This window comes from Littorina saxatilis, linkage group LG8 (assembly GCF_037325665.1).
Source record: "Littorina saxatilis isolate snail1 linkage group LG8, US_GU_Lsax_2.0, whole genome shotgun sequence".
Lineage (NCBI taxonomy): Eukaryota > Metazoa > Mollusca > Gastropoda > Littorinimorpha > Littorinidae > Littorina > Littorina saxatilis.
In genome coordinates this window covers 61,592,426-61,607,313 of record NC_090252.1, presented here as the reverse complement: position 1 = coordinate 61,607,313, position 14,888 = coordinate 61,592,426, and the positions used below count along the sequence as shown (strand labels likewise).

At 40.7% G+C, this 14,888-nt stretch overlaps 1 protein-coding gene across 1 annotated transcript; it reads right to left on the bottom strand.

Moving 5' to 3' along the window:
- Positions 1-1,609: 1,609 nt before the first annotated feature.
- Positions 1,610-14,658, bottom strand: LOC138974030 (uncharacterized). Its single transcript, XM_070346732.1, has 9 exons — positions 14,564-14,658; positions 13,383-13,462; positions 12,689-12,805; positions 12,054-12,170; positions 5,235-5,494; positions 3,457-3,703; positions 2,985-3,096; positions 2,433-2,592; positions 1,610-1,899 (listed from the first exon to the last, which is right to left on the bottom strand). Exons 2-9 carry the CDS (start codon positions 13,456-13,458, stop codon positions 1,753-1,755), a joined length of 1,236 nt encoding a protein of 411 aa, XP_070202833.1. The 5' UTR covers positions 13,459-13,462; positions 14,564-14,658; the 3' UTR covers positions 1,610-1,752.
- Positions 14,659-14,888: the final 230 nt, after the last annotated feature.

The window sequence follows — 14,888 nt, the reverse complement described above, 5'->3', positions numbered from 1 at the left end:
GCCTAATCATTTCAACACGCTATCCGACCACAGGCGGAAGGTATCGTCCACTGGACTACTACTATCACAGAAAGACTACAAGGTATGTCACTCACCTTCGAGTCTTCTGTGTTCTTGGAGTCGCTTCCTGGGGAAAAATATTGTTCAAGACGGTTTGCCTCTTCCTACAGTCTGTGTAAGGTCAAATAAATACAGTTGAATGATTGTTTGAACTATTATGTGCCTTTAGTTTTCAGCTTCCGTCCGCTGCAGGTTGTTTTTAACCATCATTTGGACGAATCTTCGTTTGCGAGCCGCTAATCCACTTGGGGACAAATCATGTATCCGCACCGAATATGCATACCAGCGCTCATTGGTTAATAACAGGATATTCGATGATTATTTTCCCGTGGGTAGCTTCCCTTTGCTGCACAATATTTACATATGTTTTAGACCAATGAGCAATGACCAAGATTTGAATTTTTAAAATCCTTGACACGTAGGGTTTTGATTTAGCTTTTATGTTCCATTCGGGTGACGTTCCTAATTTTGTTTATTAAAATTGGTTTAATTTAAATATGTGAAATGTTAAACTTGTGGGGCCAGGAATTGGCCTATATATGGTCCGCTGGACCCAAAAAGCAACAGCTAACTAACTAACTAACAGTATGTTGTTAAGGCCAAAAAAAAAAAGGTCTGTTTACAGTAACCCGACCGACCCTAGTTTTTTCGCGCGACCCTAGACTTTTTTTTGGCATTTGGGAAAAAAAAAAAAAAAAAAATCCCGACCTACCGACCCTATTTGTTTGGCCTATGTTACCGTAAACAGACCTATTTTTTTTTGGCCTAACATGAACACACGCACAGACGTAACCTGGTAGAGAGATACACACGGTTTTCTTCATATTTTCGCCTTATAATTGAGTTCTGTCACTGTATTTGTATGTGCTGAGAAGGAACAAAAGAATCATCCGAGTTTGAAATCGGACTCTCAGTCCGGAAAATCTCAACGCTCCTTTACGGACTGTCCAGCCCAGCAAGTAGGCCTATTTTCAAGGATATAGTATCCAGGGACTTAGCCTATGTTCCTAGGACGCACGCACGCACGCACACACACACAGACAAACACAAACACACACACACACACACAAACACACACACACATTAGCCACCACCCTCATATCGATTCCCCTTCTATGTTAAAACATTTAGTCAAAACTTGACTAAATGTAAAAAACATGGGTTGGGATATCCTCTTTAAGAATGTGTATGTAAATACCATGGATATATGTCAAGGAAATGTTCGAGAACCGTACTAAACACGTACACACACACACACACACGCACGCACGCACGCACGCACGCACGCACACACATACACTCACACACATACACACACACACCCACACACACACTCACGCACACACACACACACACACACACACACACACACAAATACACACACACACGCGCGCGCACGCACGCATGCACGCACGCACACACACACGCATACACACATGCACACACACACACACACACACACACACACACACACACACACACACACACACACACACACACACACACACACACACACATCTTTTTCTCAAAACCACAAAAAGAACACCAGTTTCTCAATGCTGTTATCAAGTTTACTCAAGAAGGTCGGAGACAGGTCGTCCACAGACGGACAGTATAGACGATTCTTTCTAGTCCGTCATGACGACACTACCGTGTCACGCACACTTCTGTATGACGTCAGAGCCGAGTGACCTATGTCGCGATTGCGAGGTTGGGGGCACACTGTGACCTCACATAGTTGGAGACACCCTCCAGTTCCATGCACCCGTCGAGTTCCTCGGACAGAGCGAGACAAGAGTTGGGGTCGGTACACCTGCTGCACACGTACTCCACACAGTGCTGTCAACACACAGAGAGACGAGATCAGTGAGCGAAACTTTACTTGAAAGGCCACTGCTCTTAGGCCAAGGGAAATGCGTTCAAACGTGTACATGTCTACACACATTTTGTTTAACCACTGCCTAAAATATAATGCTGCGGAGAGCCAGAGCGAGGTCAACATTGATCTCAATTTGAGTTGATTCGAACGTGTACATCTACAAACGGCGACTCTCGGAACGTGTACATCTACAAAACTATTTTTGCAACCATTGCCCATGAACTTTACACAGTGCTGCGAAAAAAACAGAGAGAGAAAGAGGTTTTCCCTGTACTGGTTTAACAAGGACCCAACGAACAAGTAACTCACCCTCATGGCACTCTCTGGTCTCTCGAGGTTATGGGTGATACAGCGGTGGTAGCGACTCTGTGTGTGTATGTGTGTGTGTGTGTGTGTGTGTGTGTGTGTGTGTGTGTGTGTGTGTGTGTGAGAGTGAGTGAGTGAGTGAGTGAGAGTGTGTGTGTGTGTGTTTGTTTGTTTGTGTGTGACTCACCCTCATTGCACTCTCAGGTCTCTCGATGTTATGGGTGATACAGCTTTGGAAGTGACTCTTGCCCACAACGGGCCAGCACAGTTTTGCTGCGTTCCACCTGTCAGCGTCAGTCTGGCACTTGTTGCTGATGGCGTTGGCCGTGGACTTGCAGTCAGAATCACTGAGAACGAAAATATTATCATTTGATTAAGATGAGGTCGTGACAGTGCCGCCTCAACGTTAAATAAAAGCCGGATATGACGTCAGGAAAGACATTTATCGAAAACATGAGAGAGAAAAAACCAACGTCTGGGATTATCATCTGGAGGTATTTGTATGTAAAGTTTCATGAATATCGGTCCTGTAGGATTTATATCGGAATCGCTCCATACACTTACACACACACACACACACACACGCACGTACACACAAACACGCGCACGCACGCACACACACACACACACACTCACACACACACACACACACACACACACCTGGCTGTGTGACAGACTATCAGAAAAGGCTATGACTGTGTTAGATAATGAGCAATATGACTGTGTGAGGAAGACTTACGTCTGAATGATACCGTCGTTGGTGAAGACTTCGTGGAACAGGACAGCCTGGCGACTTTCCCTATATCCTTTGGACTTCTTGAACGCCTTGACCTCGTCCTTCGTTCCGTTACCTGTATATTGCACACATCGTTATTAAGCTACCTGTTCCCGTTACCTGTATAGTGCACACGTCGTTATTAAGCTACCTCGTCGCGTTACCTGTACCTGGCACACAGCGTTAGCTTTTCGAACTTGACGTAGAGACATCAGACACAGATACAGAGAGATAAACAGACATAGACAGAGGAAGTGAGACAAAGACAGAGACACAAAGACAGAGAAACACACATATAGAGAGACATGAGACACAGAAACACGGATACAGAGAGATAGACAGAGAAACTGAGCGACAATGACATAGACTCAAAGACAGAGAAACAGAGACAAAGACAGAGAGACACACAGACAGACGGACAGAAACACCATCTTACCACAGATCTGGTCGGGGTATCCACTAGGTTGGAAGTTGTCGCTCAAGCAGATGAACTCGAAGCCAGACCTTCTGTGCCACGTGTCTCCAGGCATGTACTGTCCATACCTGACGACAAAATCTCCAGCAGACTTCTCGTAGACAGTCACCTCGTCGTCGCTGGAGCTGGCGGCAAAGCTGAGGATCTGGTTGGTTTCCAGCGCGCCATCTTTCTTGTTGAAAGGCTCCGCCTTTTGGCCATTAATGTACTGGGGAAGAAATAGTGCAAGGAGAATGTCAAAGGCGTAGTTTTCTGTGGCATAGAAGACGCGAGTTTTAATAATAATAATTGTCAGACTGACACAGGGCGCATCAAGCATCACCTCACCAGACTACGCTCTGCCAATGGTTTTCTGTGGCTTAGACGACGGGAATTAGAATAATAATAATAATAATTGTCAATGACTAGTGTCACATGATCAAACGAAAGCATTTAATTGCATACGGTGTGACGTTTTCATCTTTCGCCGTGTTGATATTTCGCTTCTCGGCCACGTTGATCTAGTATAAACTCTAAACTGAACAAAAAAAAACACCCTTCGATAGTACTGACGAGCGACCTTGTGTACCTTACATTCATGGGGCCAAATTTGTGCAACCAATTTGTTTTATTTAACTTAGAAATTTGATTCATCCTAAAATAGTTTCCTTCTTACTCAAGGGACGTAACCACTCAGTACACGTTTTCGAAGAATTCGATTTTGGGGGTGAAATCTATTAAATTTTACCACCAATTTTCTTCACGTGCAAGAAACTGACATGCTTTTCGTCCATAAATAATTTCACTTCTTAATTTTACCAGGAAACAACATTTCAGTCTTGAGTATATGTCGAGGGGGAAATATGTACACAGGCGAAAGATGAAATCGTGACAACGGCGAGTGTGCTAAATCTGTCAGGCATCTTTGGGTGTCGTGGAGACGACAATAAGCTACATTGCACTTACATGGAAGATAAGAAGAATCTTTTCAAATCGAAAGAAAGGGCACAGACACATACAATCAAAATGGAGTTTATTAGTACACTCCTAGAGTGCGCTGAGACGAACATTGCTTCTTATTCCGACAGATTTGTAGTTAGTCTCAGCTGAGGATCAGCTTTTTGATGTAGACTTTTTTTTATTGACATTGACGAAGCAGACGACAGTAAAAACAAGTCCGCTAACGCCCCATAAATGAACGGTTTGCATATATTTGAGGTTAACTACTATGGGAATGGACAAAGTGTGGGATCAAGAAGATTCTTGACACGTAAACCTAGTACCTGCCTCCACGATCAGTTTGTTTGTTTGTTTGTTTGCTTAACGCCCAGCCGACCACGAAGGGCCATATCAGGGCGGTGCTGCTTTGACATATAACGTGCGCCACACACAAGACAGAAGTCGCAGCACAGGCTTCATGTCTCACCCAGTCACATTATTCTGACACTGACACCAGTCCTAGCACCAACCCCATAATGCCAGACGCCAGGCGGAGCAGCCACTAGATTGCCAATTTTAAAGTCTTAGGTATGACCTCCCGATCACGGGGCGGACGCCTTACCACTAGGCCAACCGTGCCGGTCCCACGATCAGTGGAGATACAACACGTGAAACCGCCGAAAGTCCCTCGTTGAATTTTTGTGTGCAAGATTTTGGAGGGGAGTTTCGTGTTCTTGTGTGCGGAGGTTTTCGGGGTTTACGGGAGTTTTCGAGATTTTTCCCGGAGTTTCGGAGAAAATGGGTACGCTGCAGACGCTGACCTTCTTAGCAATCTTGAGGTCACTGCGTCCCTCCCACTTCATGCTGTCGTTCAATCTCTCCAAGCCCAGCCACATGGTCTTGACAACGTAGCGCTTGTTCTTGTCGGCCTCGATGGCGTTGCCAGGGGTGAGGGTGACCTTCCAGCTGCCGCAGATCGTATTCCTGACGGCGTTGTACTTGCAGGGGAACTTGATGCGCTCCTTGGTGTTGCTGAACGTGCGCAGCTTCTTGCCGCGCCTCATGATGCACCGGTTGGTGTCTGCACGTGGCAGGGTGATATAACAACAATATCGTATCATCACGTCATAGGGTGATATAAAAACACAATGTTGTACCATCACGAATAAGGTGGTGTTTATTTGGCCAGGGACACGTGGCAGGGTGATATAACAACAATATTGTAATATATAGCTATTCTGTTAGACACGTGGGGGAATTCGGGAGCTGTGATTGGATGGTCTCACACATCCGTATTCCGATCATCAAAGCATAACGCAACGGAAGTTGGTAATGTTTTGCCGATATCCAAAAGCATATCAGCAATAACAAAGACGCATGGTTCCGGTTTACCCATCTGTACCACACGATGTTTCAATCGACTACAGCATACACTGACAATGAAATTCTACTAAGCAAAATATTTTTCAGCTTTACAAATGTCGATAACATACCCTTTTCTGCTAATTTCCTGATGACAACAGAACTAAACCAATTATTTTCTGTCCCTGACATTGTAAAAAGACACCGACCACTATGGAAGTTTAATAACTCACTATTAAAAGATATAACATTTGTTGGATTAGTTAAGCAAGTGATATTAGATTTGAAAATACAATATGCTGTACCTGTTTATGACAGAAATAATATACATTTGATTGAGGATGAAGATTTGGTGTTGATGATTAATGATCAATTATTTTTTGAAATGATTTTGCTGGAGATAAGAGGTAAATGTATATCCTACGCCTCACATAAAAAGAGAGAAAGTGATAGGAAAGAAAGAGAAATCCTTGCTGAGATTGTATGTTTGGAGAATCAGGTGAATGAAAGTAATGTACAGTTGTTAGAACAGAAGAAGCGAGATTTGTGTGAGGTGCGGCAGAAGCGAGTTGATGGTATTATTGTGAGATCACGTGCCAGGTGGATTTGTGATGGTGAGAAGAATACCAATTATTTTTGTAACCTGGAAAAAAGGAATTATGTGCAGAAAGCAATGTGTTTTGTACAGACTGAGAACGGGGTTATACATGATAGTGACCTTATATGTAATGAGGTCAAGTGTTTTTATGAAGAATTGTATTCCACAAGAGACACAAATTTGGTAAATGAATCGATTGATGAAAACTTAGAACACCCAGCACTCTCCAATGAAGAAAGAGATTGTTTGGAAGGGAAAATTACCATGCAAGAAATTATGGCAGTTATAAATAACGACAAAAGTCCTGGTTCAGATGGGTATTCAGCTGAGTTTTTTAAGTTCTTTTTTAAAGATCTCTGTTCCTTTCTCTTGAGATCCCTGAATTGTAGCTTTGAAAAGGGAGAGATGTCTATCACCCAGAGACAGGGAGTTATTACCTGTATACCAAAGGATGGAAAGGATAAAAGTTTTTTGAAAAATTGGCGACCCATTACACTGTTGAATGTAGTTTATAAGATTGCTTCATCCTGTATTGCTGAACGGTTAAAGTCTGTGTTACCAAACTTGATCCATGAAGATCAGACAGGCTTTATTAAAGGAAGGTACATTGGCCAAAACATAAGGTTATTATATGATACTCTATTTTATGTGAATAAGCATAACATACGTGGCCTCTTGATGTGCATTGACTTTGAAAAAGCTTTCGACAGCGTTTCTTGGTCCTTCATTGATAAATGTTTGTGCAAATTCAACTTCGGTGATGACATTAAAAGATGGATTTTCACTTTTTATAATAATATTAGATCATGTGTTTCTGTGAATGGTAAATATTCCAGTTGGTTTGATGTACAAAGAGGTACCAGACAAGGAGATCCATTGTCACCTTATTTATATCTAATATGTGCCGAATTTCTGTCCATTATGATCCGCCAGAGTACAGAGATAAAAGGTATAAAGGTGGCAGATGATGAAATATTAATATCCCAGTTTGCAGATGACACCGCCCTGTTTCTGGATGGTTCAAAACAATCATTTTGTGCATGTATGAACGTTTTGAAGCAATTTGCCTCTATATCCGGTCTGAAAATGAACTATGAGAAAACTACGGCAGTCTGGATAGGCTCACATACAAATTGTAATATTAAATTTATGCCGGAACTTATGCTCAGTTGGAACCCTGTAACATTTAAAGTTCTTGGCATTGTTTTTTCAGTCAACTTAGATGACATTATACCCCTTAATTATGAACATAAATTGGTAGAAATTGAGAATTTGTTCAGGTCCTGGTCCAGAAGAAATTTAACACCCTTTGGAAAAATAACAGTTATTAAGAGTTTGGCGCTGTCTAAGTTAACTCATCTGTTTATGAGTTTACCTGACCCTGATGATAAGTTTTTGTTTGATTTGAATAGGTTATTTTTTTCATTTCTATGGAATGGTAAGAAAGATAGAATAAAGAGAACAACAGCATATCAGTCGTTTGAAGAGGGGGGGCTTAAAATGGTGGATTTGAAATGCTTTTTGTCAGCTCTGAAGATATCATGGTTACAGCGAGTCCTTTGTAGTGAAGGAAAAGTAACTAAACTTCTGAAAGCTCTGTGTCCACTTGTACATAACATTCACAAAAGAGGAGGTGAGTTTGGAAACATATTGATGCAAAGAGTTCAGAATCCTTTCTGGAGAGATGTTTTCAAACATTATAAACATTTTGCATGCAAATGTGTCCCCATCTCCTTGAGTGATTTTGCTTCAGAGCGTCTGTATTATAATGTACATATTTGCATAGATAAAAAGGTTATTTTTAACAGGAATTGGATGGAAAACGGCATTATTACAGTCGGTCACTTGATGAGAGCCGATGGGTTTTTGTCATATAACGATTTTAAATTGAAACATCCAAATTTACAACTGAATTTTGTCTTTTTCGAGGGCGTTATGCGCTCAGTTAAGAATTTTCATAAAAGACTAAAGTTAGATGCAGTTTTAAACAATGTTTTTCATATTGGTGATGATGTTGTATGGAAACAAATAGCTAAAGGTGGAGTAAAACATATATATACCCATCTTGTGAAAAATGATGGCAATCTACAGTGCATGGAAAAATGGGCTAATTTATTGAATTTTGATGTAAATGTTGGAAAGGTATTTCTGACAATAAGGCGAACTACACAAGACACATACCTAAGGTGGTTCCAATATAGAATACTGCATAGAATTTTTCCCACTCAACGCCTGTTATTTTTGATGAAAATTTCTGACACATCACTATGTAGCTTTTGTACACAGGAAGAGGAAACCTTAGAACATTTGTTTTGGGAGTGCACAAGAGTTAAGCTTTTCTGGTCTGATTTCACAGAATGGTTATGTCAAAATTTCACACATTGCAGTAATTTGAATTTGTCAAAAGAGCTAGTCATTTTAGGGTATTTAGACAACTTTCATACGGATGCTGTTTTTGATTTGTTTATTCTCCTTGCCAAACAAAGTATATTTGGAGCCAAATTAAATAAGACAGTCCCAACACTAAATGTTTTTGTGAAAATTGCTAAACAAAGGTTTTTGATCGAAAAGTATAATGCTAGTGTAAATAATTATTATGGTAAATTTGAAAAAGAGTGGTGTTTATATAGACACTTTTTTCATTGATGCTATAGGATAATTGTATTGATTGATTTCGTATGAACATTTTTGAATGTGATACCCCCTGACCCATTTACTCATAACAGGTTATACAATACTTTTATGCCGATAATTAAACCCCATGTATACTTGGAGGCTAAATTGTGACCACCGCCCCCACCTACCCCCCTCCCCTCCCCCAACCTCAGTTACAACCCCCCCCTCCCCCCCCACAACCTCAGTTCTCCCCCCCCTTCCATATCCCCTGTCTTTTCAACATCCCACCCTACTGTCTATGTCTGCGTCTTGTCTAGGTATGTACGTGTGTATGCGCTTTGTTGAGAAACTCGGTGTATGATGTATGCTATGCTGTGTTTATGTGTATATAAAGGAAATAAAATGTTAAAAAAAAAAAAAAAAAAAAAAAATTTTCTGTCCCTAAACACCACAAAATGCCCAAAGTCGAAAGATGTAGTTTGAACAGGGGGGCGAAACATATTTCATGGAACAGCCGTTTTTGTGTGCCTGTGTGAGCTCAGTTGCCGACTGAGACAAACTTTCGCATTCGGCTTTCCTTACCTCGATCGTAACTCCACACTGAATACCACACCTCCCCTCTTAAGTATTGATGATCGACCCTGGGTACTAACATTTATGAAGTCGTTTGAAAAAAAGAAGTATTTTAACTGAATTTGAAAAATTACAAATCACGTCAAACCTAAAACCGCGATTTGTAAAAATGTAAAAATGTAAAAATATCGCATTCCACAAAGTAATGCATGCCTTTTATTATTATTAATTTTTCTTGTTTAGAGCCTCTACGCTGAGTGGTGGGGGTGGTTTTAGTTCCACATCCCATTTTGGTGCAATCCCATTTTGCCGCCGTCCCATTTTTTGCCCCATCCCATTTTCGCGACATTTCACAAGCCAAGCGTCATTTTACTAACATGTCATAACAATAGCGCGACATCCCATTTTGACACCATATCCCATTTGGCCGCCATGCCGTTTCACCGCATTCCATTTCGCCCCCATCCCATTGTCGCGACATTTCACAAGCCAAGCGTCATTAAATATTTTACTACCGTGTCATAACAATAGCGACACATCCCATTTTGACACCATACCATTTGGCCGCCATCCCATTTTTTATTTATTCTTCTTGCCAAGCCTCACTATACTACTATACTGCGTTATTCAACTAGGAAGACATTCCGTTTACGCCAAATCCCATTTTTGCCAAAATCCAAAATGTCGCGAAATAGGGATGGTGGCGAAATGGTATGACGGCAAAACGGCATGGCGACAAAATGGAAAGTGGCGCTAGTGGTATGACACGGTGGTAAAATGACACTTGGCCTGTGAAATGTCGCGAAAATGGGATGGGGGCGAAATGGGCTAACGGCGAAACGGGATTGCGCCAAAATGGGATGTGGAGCTAATGGTACATGATATGGTGGTAAAATGACACTTGGCCTGAGAAATGTCGCCAAAATGGGATGGGGGCGAATTGGGATAATGGCGAAACGGGACTAATAGATCCCTTGACTTTGGGGTAGTGCGACTCTGTCACTGCTAGCTTTCCACTGGGAGGAAGCGACCGGAATTTCCCAACGATGGGATTTCGTTTTTGTCCCTTGGCTTTGGAGATGACAAGAAAATATCGGGCGCAAAAACGTGATTTGTAATTTTTTTTACATGTTTACAAATCACGGGTTAACAACAAGTATAATGCCATTCACCCAAAATGAAAACTTCGCTGTCGGCGCGCGTTGTACGGATTGGCTGTTCCATTATCTCTTCCCCTCCCCTTGTTGCTTCCTAGTACTTTAGTTGTTTCTTGTTTTCCGTTGATGTTATGGTTTGGTATTCTTCTTTAGTAGCCTTTTTCAAAATTAAAAAAACTCAAACTTCTTTTTGTTGCATACGAATGAACTAATAAAAAGCTGTTTTAACAGCTGTGTTGTCAAATTGAATGCACTTGGAGTTTTTCTTCCAAAGTCAGAGAGCGTTACGTGTAGCGGTGTGGCTGCGCAAAACTGATGCGCATAAGGATTTCGTCTGCTATTAAAACCTGAGATCGACGCATCGACGCAAAAACTGTCATTTTGTAAGTTTGGAACAACAAATCAAGATCAGAACAGCTATATAATCGCTATTGTGTTTTCAGCGTAGCAATAGGGTCCGATATTTAGACTCGAACAAGTATAATGCGACTCGTCTTCGAGTCGTCGGCATTATACTTGTCTCGTCTGAATATCGGACCCTATTGCTACGCTGAAAACACAATAGCTGTTCATAACGTCAGAGGGTGTTATAACAACAATATTGTATCATACAGTGAAAGGGTGATATGACAACAATATTATATCATAACGTCACAGGGTGTTATAACCACAATATTGTATTACCACGTCACAGGGTGATATGACAACAATTTCATCACGCACTACTGTTACATCACAACAATAATCATGTCATTGAACCTTGTCAACACGCACGCGATTTACAACTGAACGCTTCCCGTCTGTGACTCTAAGCTTAGGTTGTTTGACCCAAGCTTACTGAGACCCTAAGTATACGTTACAGCTCCGTCCATCCATGATATCGCGTGGTATTTTGTCGAGACTGGGTCAATGAATATGATGACTTCATTATAATTTATTATTCATTCACCCCGTCAAGACAAAATACCACGCGATACCATGGATGATTCGGAGCTGTAACGTATATATGGCATGACCAAAGTAAGGAGAAGTTGTAGAACTATATTTTATGTCAGTCTTGGCAAGGCGCAATTTTAACACTACGCTGGAACGCTGAAGAAGAAGAAGAACACTACGCACGAAATAAACGTTAAGAAATAACGTTGTGCGGGTGCTACCCACGTGCTGCAGCTGTAAATTTTGTTCAAGTTTTCCATTTACTTGTCGCTGCGGCTGCGCAAGTTATTTTGCCTAGGTCAAGGCCGAACTTTAGGCCTTCGGAGAAATATAGCTCGATATTTTCTCACTAGAATAACAGAGAGAAAAAAGGGAAGTCATGCTATAAGCTTGCTTACCGCACTTGTCCTCATCGCTGTTGTCGCCACAGCCGTTGATGTCGGTACACAGCCACTCCACGGGGACACAGCGGTTGTTCTTACACTTCCAGTAGCCATGGGGACACTCGTACGTGTCTGACGGAACACATCAAGAAAATCAGTTATTACGTTATTACGTTAAACCGAAACTTGACAGGGCACTAGACACAAATGGCAGTCAGTAAGAACTCTGAAAAGACACAAACAATTTATGATAATAATAACGAGGATACTTATAGGGCGCAAATCCCGATACAGTTCTTCGCGCCTCACAATTTCTTGTCACTTTAGACAATTTTGTCCTATATTTTGATAATATTTTCTAACCGATGCTCCCTAAAAAGGGCGTGTGTATTTTGATAAGTGTGTCTGTAAGAAAAGTAAAATTGAAAGTAACAAGGCAAGAGCATTTTTTTAAATGTCGTGGAGAAAAATGAATGACACTCCAGATTGTAACTATTACTGTTTGTACCTCCCTCCGCACACGCACACACACACACACAGACACACACACACACGCACACACACACACACACACACACACACACACACACACACACACACACACACACACACACACACACACACACACACACACTTTTATCCTGATTTACCACAGTTTTTCTCGTCACTGTTATCGCCACATCCGTCTATCCCGGTACAGACCCACGTGATCGGGACACACTTCCCGTTGTCACACTGGAATTTGTTCGAAGGGCAACCTAAGTGAGCTGAAAATCACACACGAGCAAATCCATTTTTTTTACAAGTTTGATTTGTTTCGTGCATTCCAAATGTAAAAATCAAGGCACATCTGCTGTGTAAATTTAAATGAGTACAATTGTTAAATAAAAAGATAAGAAAAAGCAAGTCAACAATATAAACACTTGTTAAAATCAGGAATGTTATGGCAAAACTCAGCAAGTCAGCGCTTTTGCTCCTCTCTGTTATCGTTACATCTGTACAAACCCTGGTGATCGGGACACACTTCCAATGTCACACTGAAACTGATTGCCGCAGATTGGAAGGGCAAGTTGCCAGACAGACAGACACAAGTCATATCCCAAGACATAAAGCGCTGACTTTGAGCAATGACGCCATAGATTGCTTTTGGACGTTGTCATGGAATGTTGGTGTAACTCATTTTAGACATCTTTTTTAGCAGAAGGCCCAACCTGATTGTTTTTATTATGAAATAGTGTTTATATTTGTACCTGGTATTGATAGACAGATAAAAGAATTTTAAATCATGTGTTGTCCGAAAAATAGTTAGCGCCATAGCTGTGTTAAGATTAAGTCTGTACTTACAGGCTGAAGCAGTCCCGGCGTTGTTTGACGCAAACACCGCAATGACACAAGCAGCGTAGAAGCAGAAGGATGCCATGATCCTGAAACAGCCAATTACAGCAGGCCCTTTGATAATATCATTGGTGGGAATTTTGATGACATCATCTGTAGGCATTTATATAATGTCATTTGTAGACATTTTGATAACGTCATTTGTACACCTGGAACAAGCGTGTCGTAATTCTTACTCTGATTCAACTTACTCTGATTCAATTTTATAAAATACACTGTATTATGATTCATCTACACAAAGTAACAGATTTTGGTTGAGCTGAAAAACATTTGCAGAATGTTCAGCAAGCTTTTGGGAATTTTAATGTGATCCAACTTCAAAACATTTTTTTATGTTAATCCAACTTTAGCAAATTCACTGGATGTACTTGAGGTTCATCAAGCGTCTTTAATTTTGACACATATTCAGAAAAGTTGGAAAATATTAATTAACGAAATGTTTATCCAACTTCAAAAAATTTCAAAATTTGTGATCAAGTTTCAGAAACTTCTCAAAGATGTAATCCAACCTAAGAATATTCTCAAAATGTGAATCCGACTTCAAATGATTCTGGAAAGTTTGATGCAACTTCAAATTAAGTTTGATCTTTCTTCAGAAAATGATAAATATTTTGAAAAAGTTTTATAAAATTATCAACATATTCATCGTGCTTTGGAAGGTCTCAGAATTTTAGAATTTTAATAAGAAGTCAAAGAAATGATAAATTTGTTGTCCTTTTTTAGAAAATCTCAAAATATTGATACACAGAATTTGGTTAAGTCTCAGGAAATGTTTAACATGTTGATCTAACTTCAGACAATTTACAGAATTTAATCAAACTTGAAAGACTTCTCAACATTTTGATCCGACTTCAGAAATGTCCAGCACCCTAGTCAAACCTAGTAAGCGTTCAGGATGTTGAGAACATTGTGAGGTTGCTATTCACATTGTTCGTCTTTTCCAAGTGATTGCTGTTTGTCAATGAGATATTTCTGGCACTTCTAACAAACTGACATTGCTGAAATCAGAACATAGTGAGATATTACATTGGTCGTATTTCTCCAAGTGATTATTGTCTTTCAATCAGGAAATTCTTATAGCTCAAACAAACTGACATAGCTGAAATCAGAACATACAGCTCTATACTTACGAATGTATTTAGGTAGACACTCTGGTTCAGCTCGGGAAGCAGGACTGGTTGGTGATTCAGGACGATGTTCCAAACCGTTCTGACTGCAACTGAGAGGCACGCCGCTATATACAGTCTTTTTGCTGATTAACTAAGAAATAAAATCCTTTACTGTCTTTCATTCTGATTGACAGAAATAACTCATGTGATTGATGATTACCATTGGGATTGTGTCGATTGTATATTTTTATTTATTTATTTGACGCCCACAAGTGTGTGTGTGTGTGTGTGTGTGTGTGTGTGTGTGTGTGTGTGTGTGTGTGTGTGTGTGTGTGTGTGTGTGTGT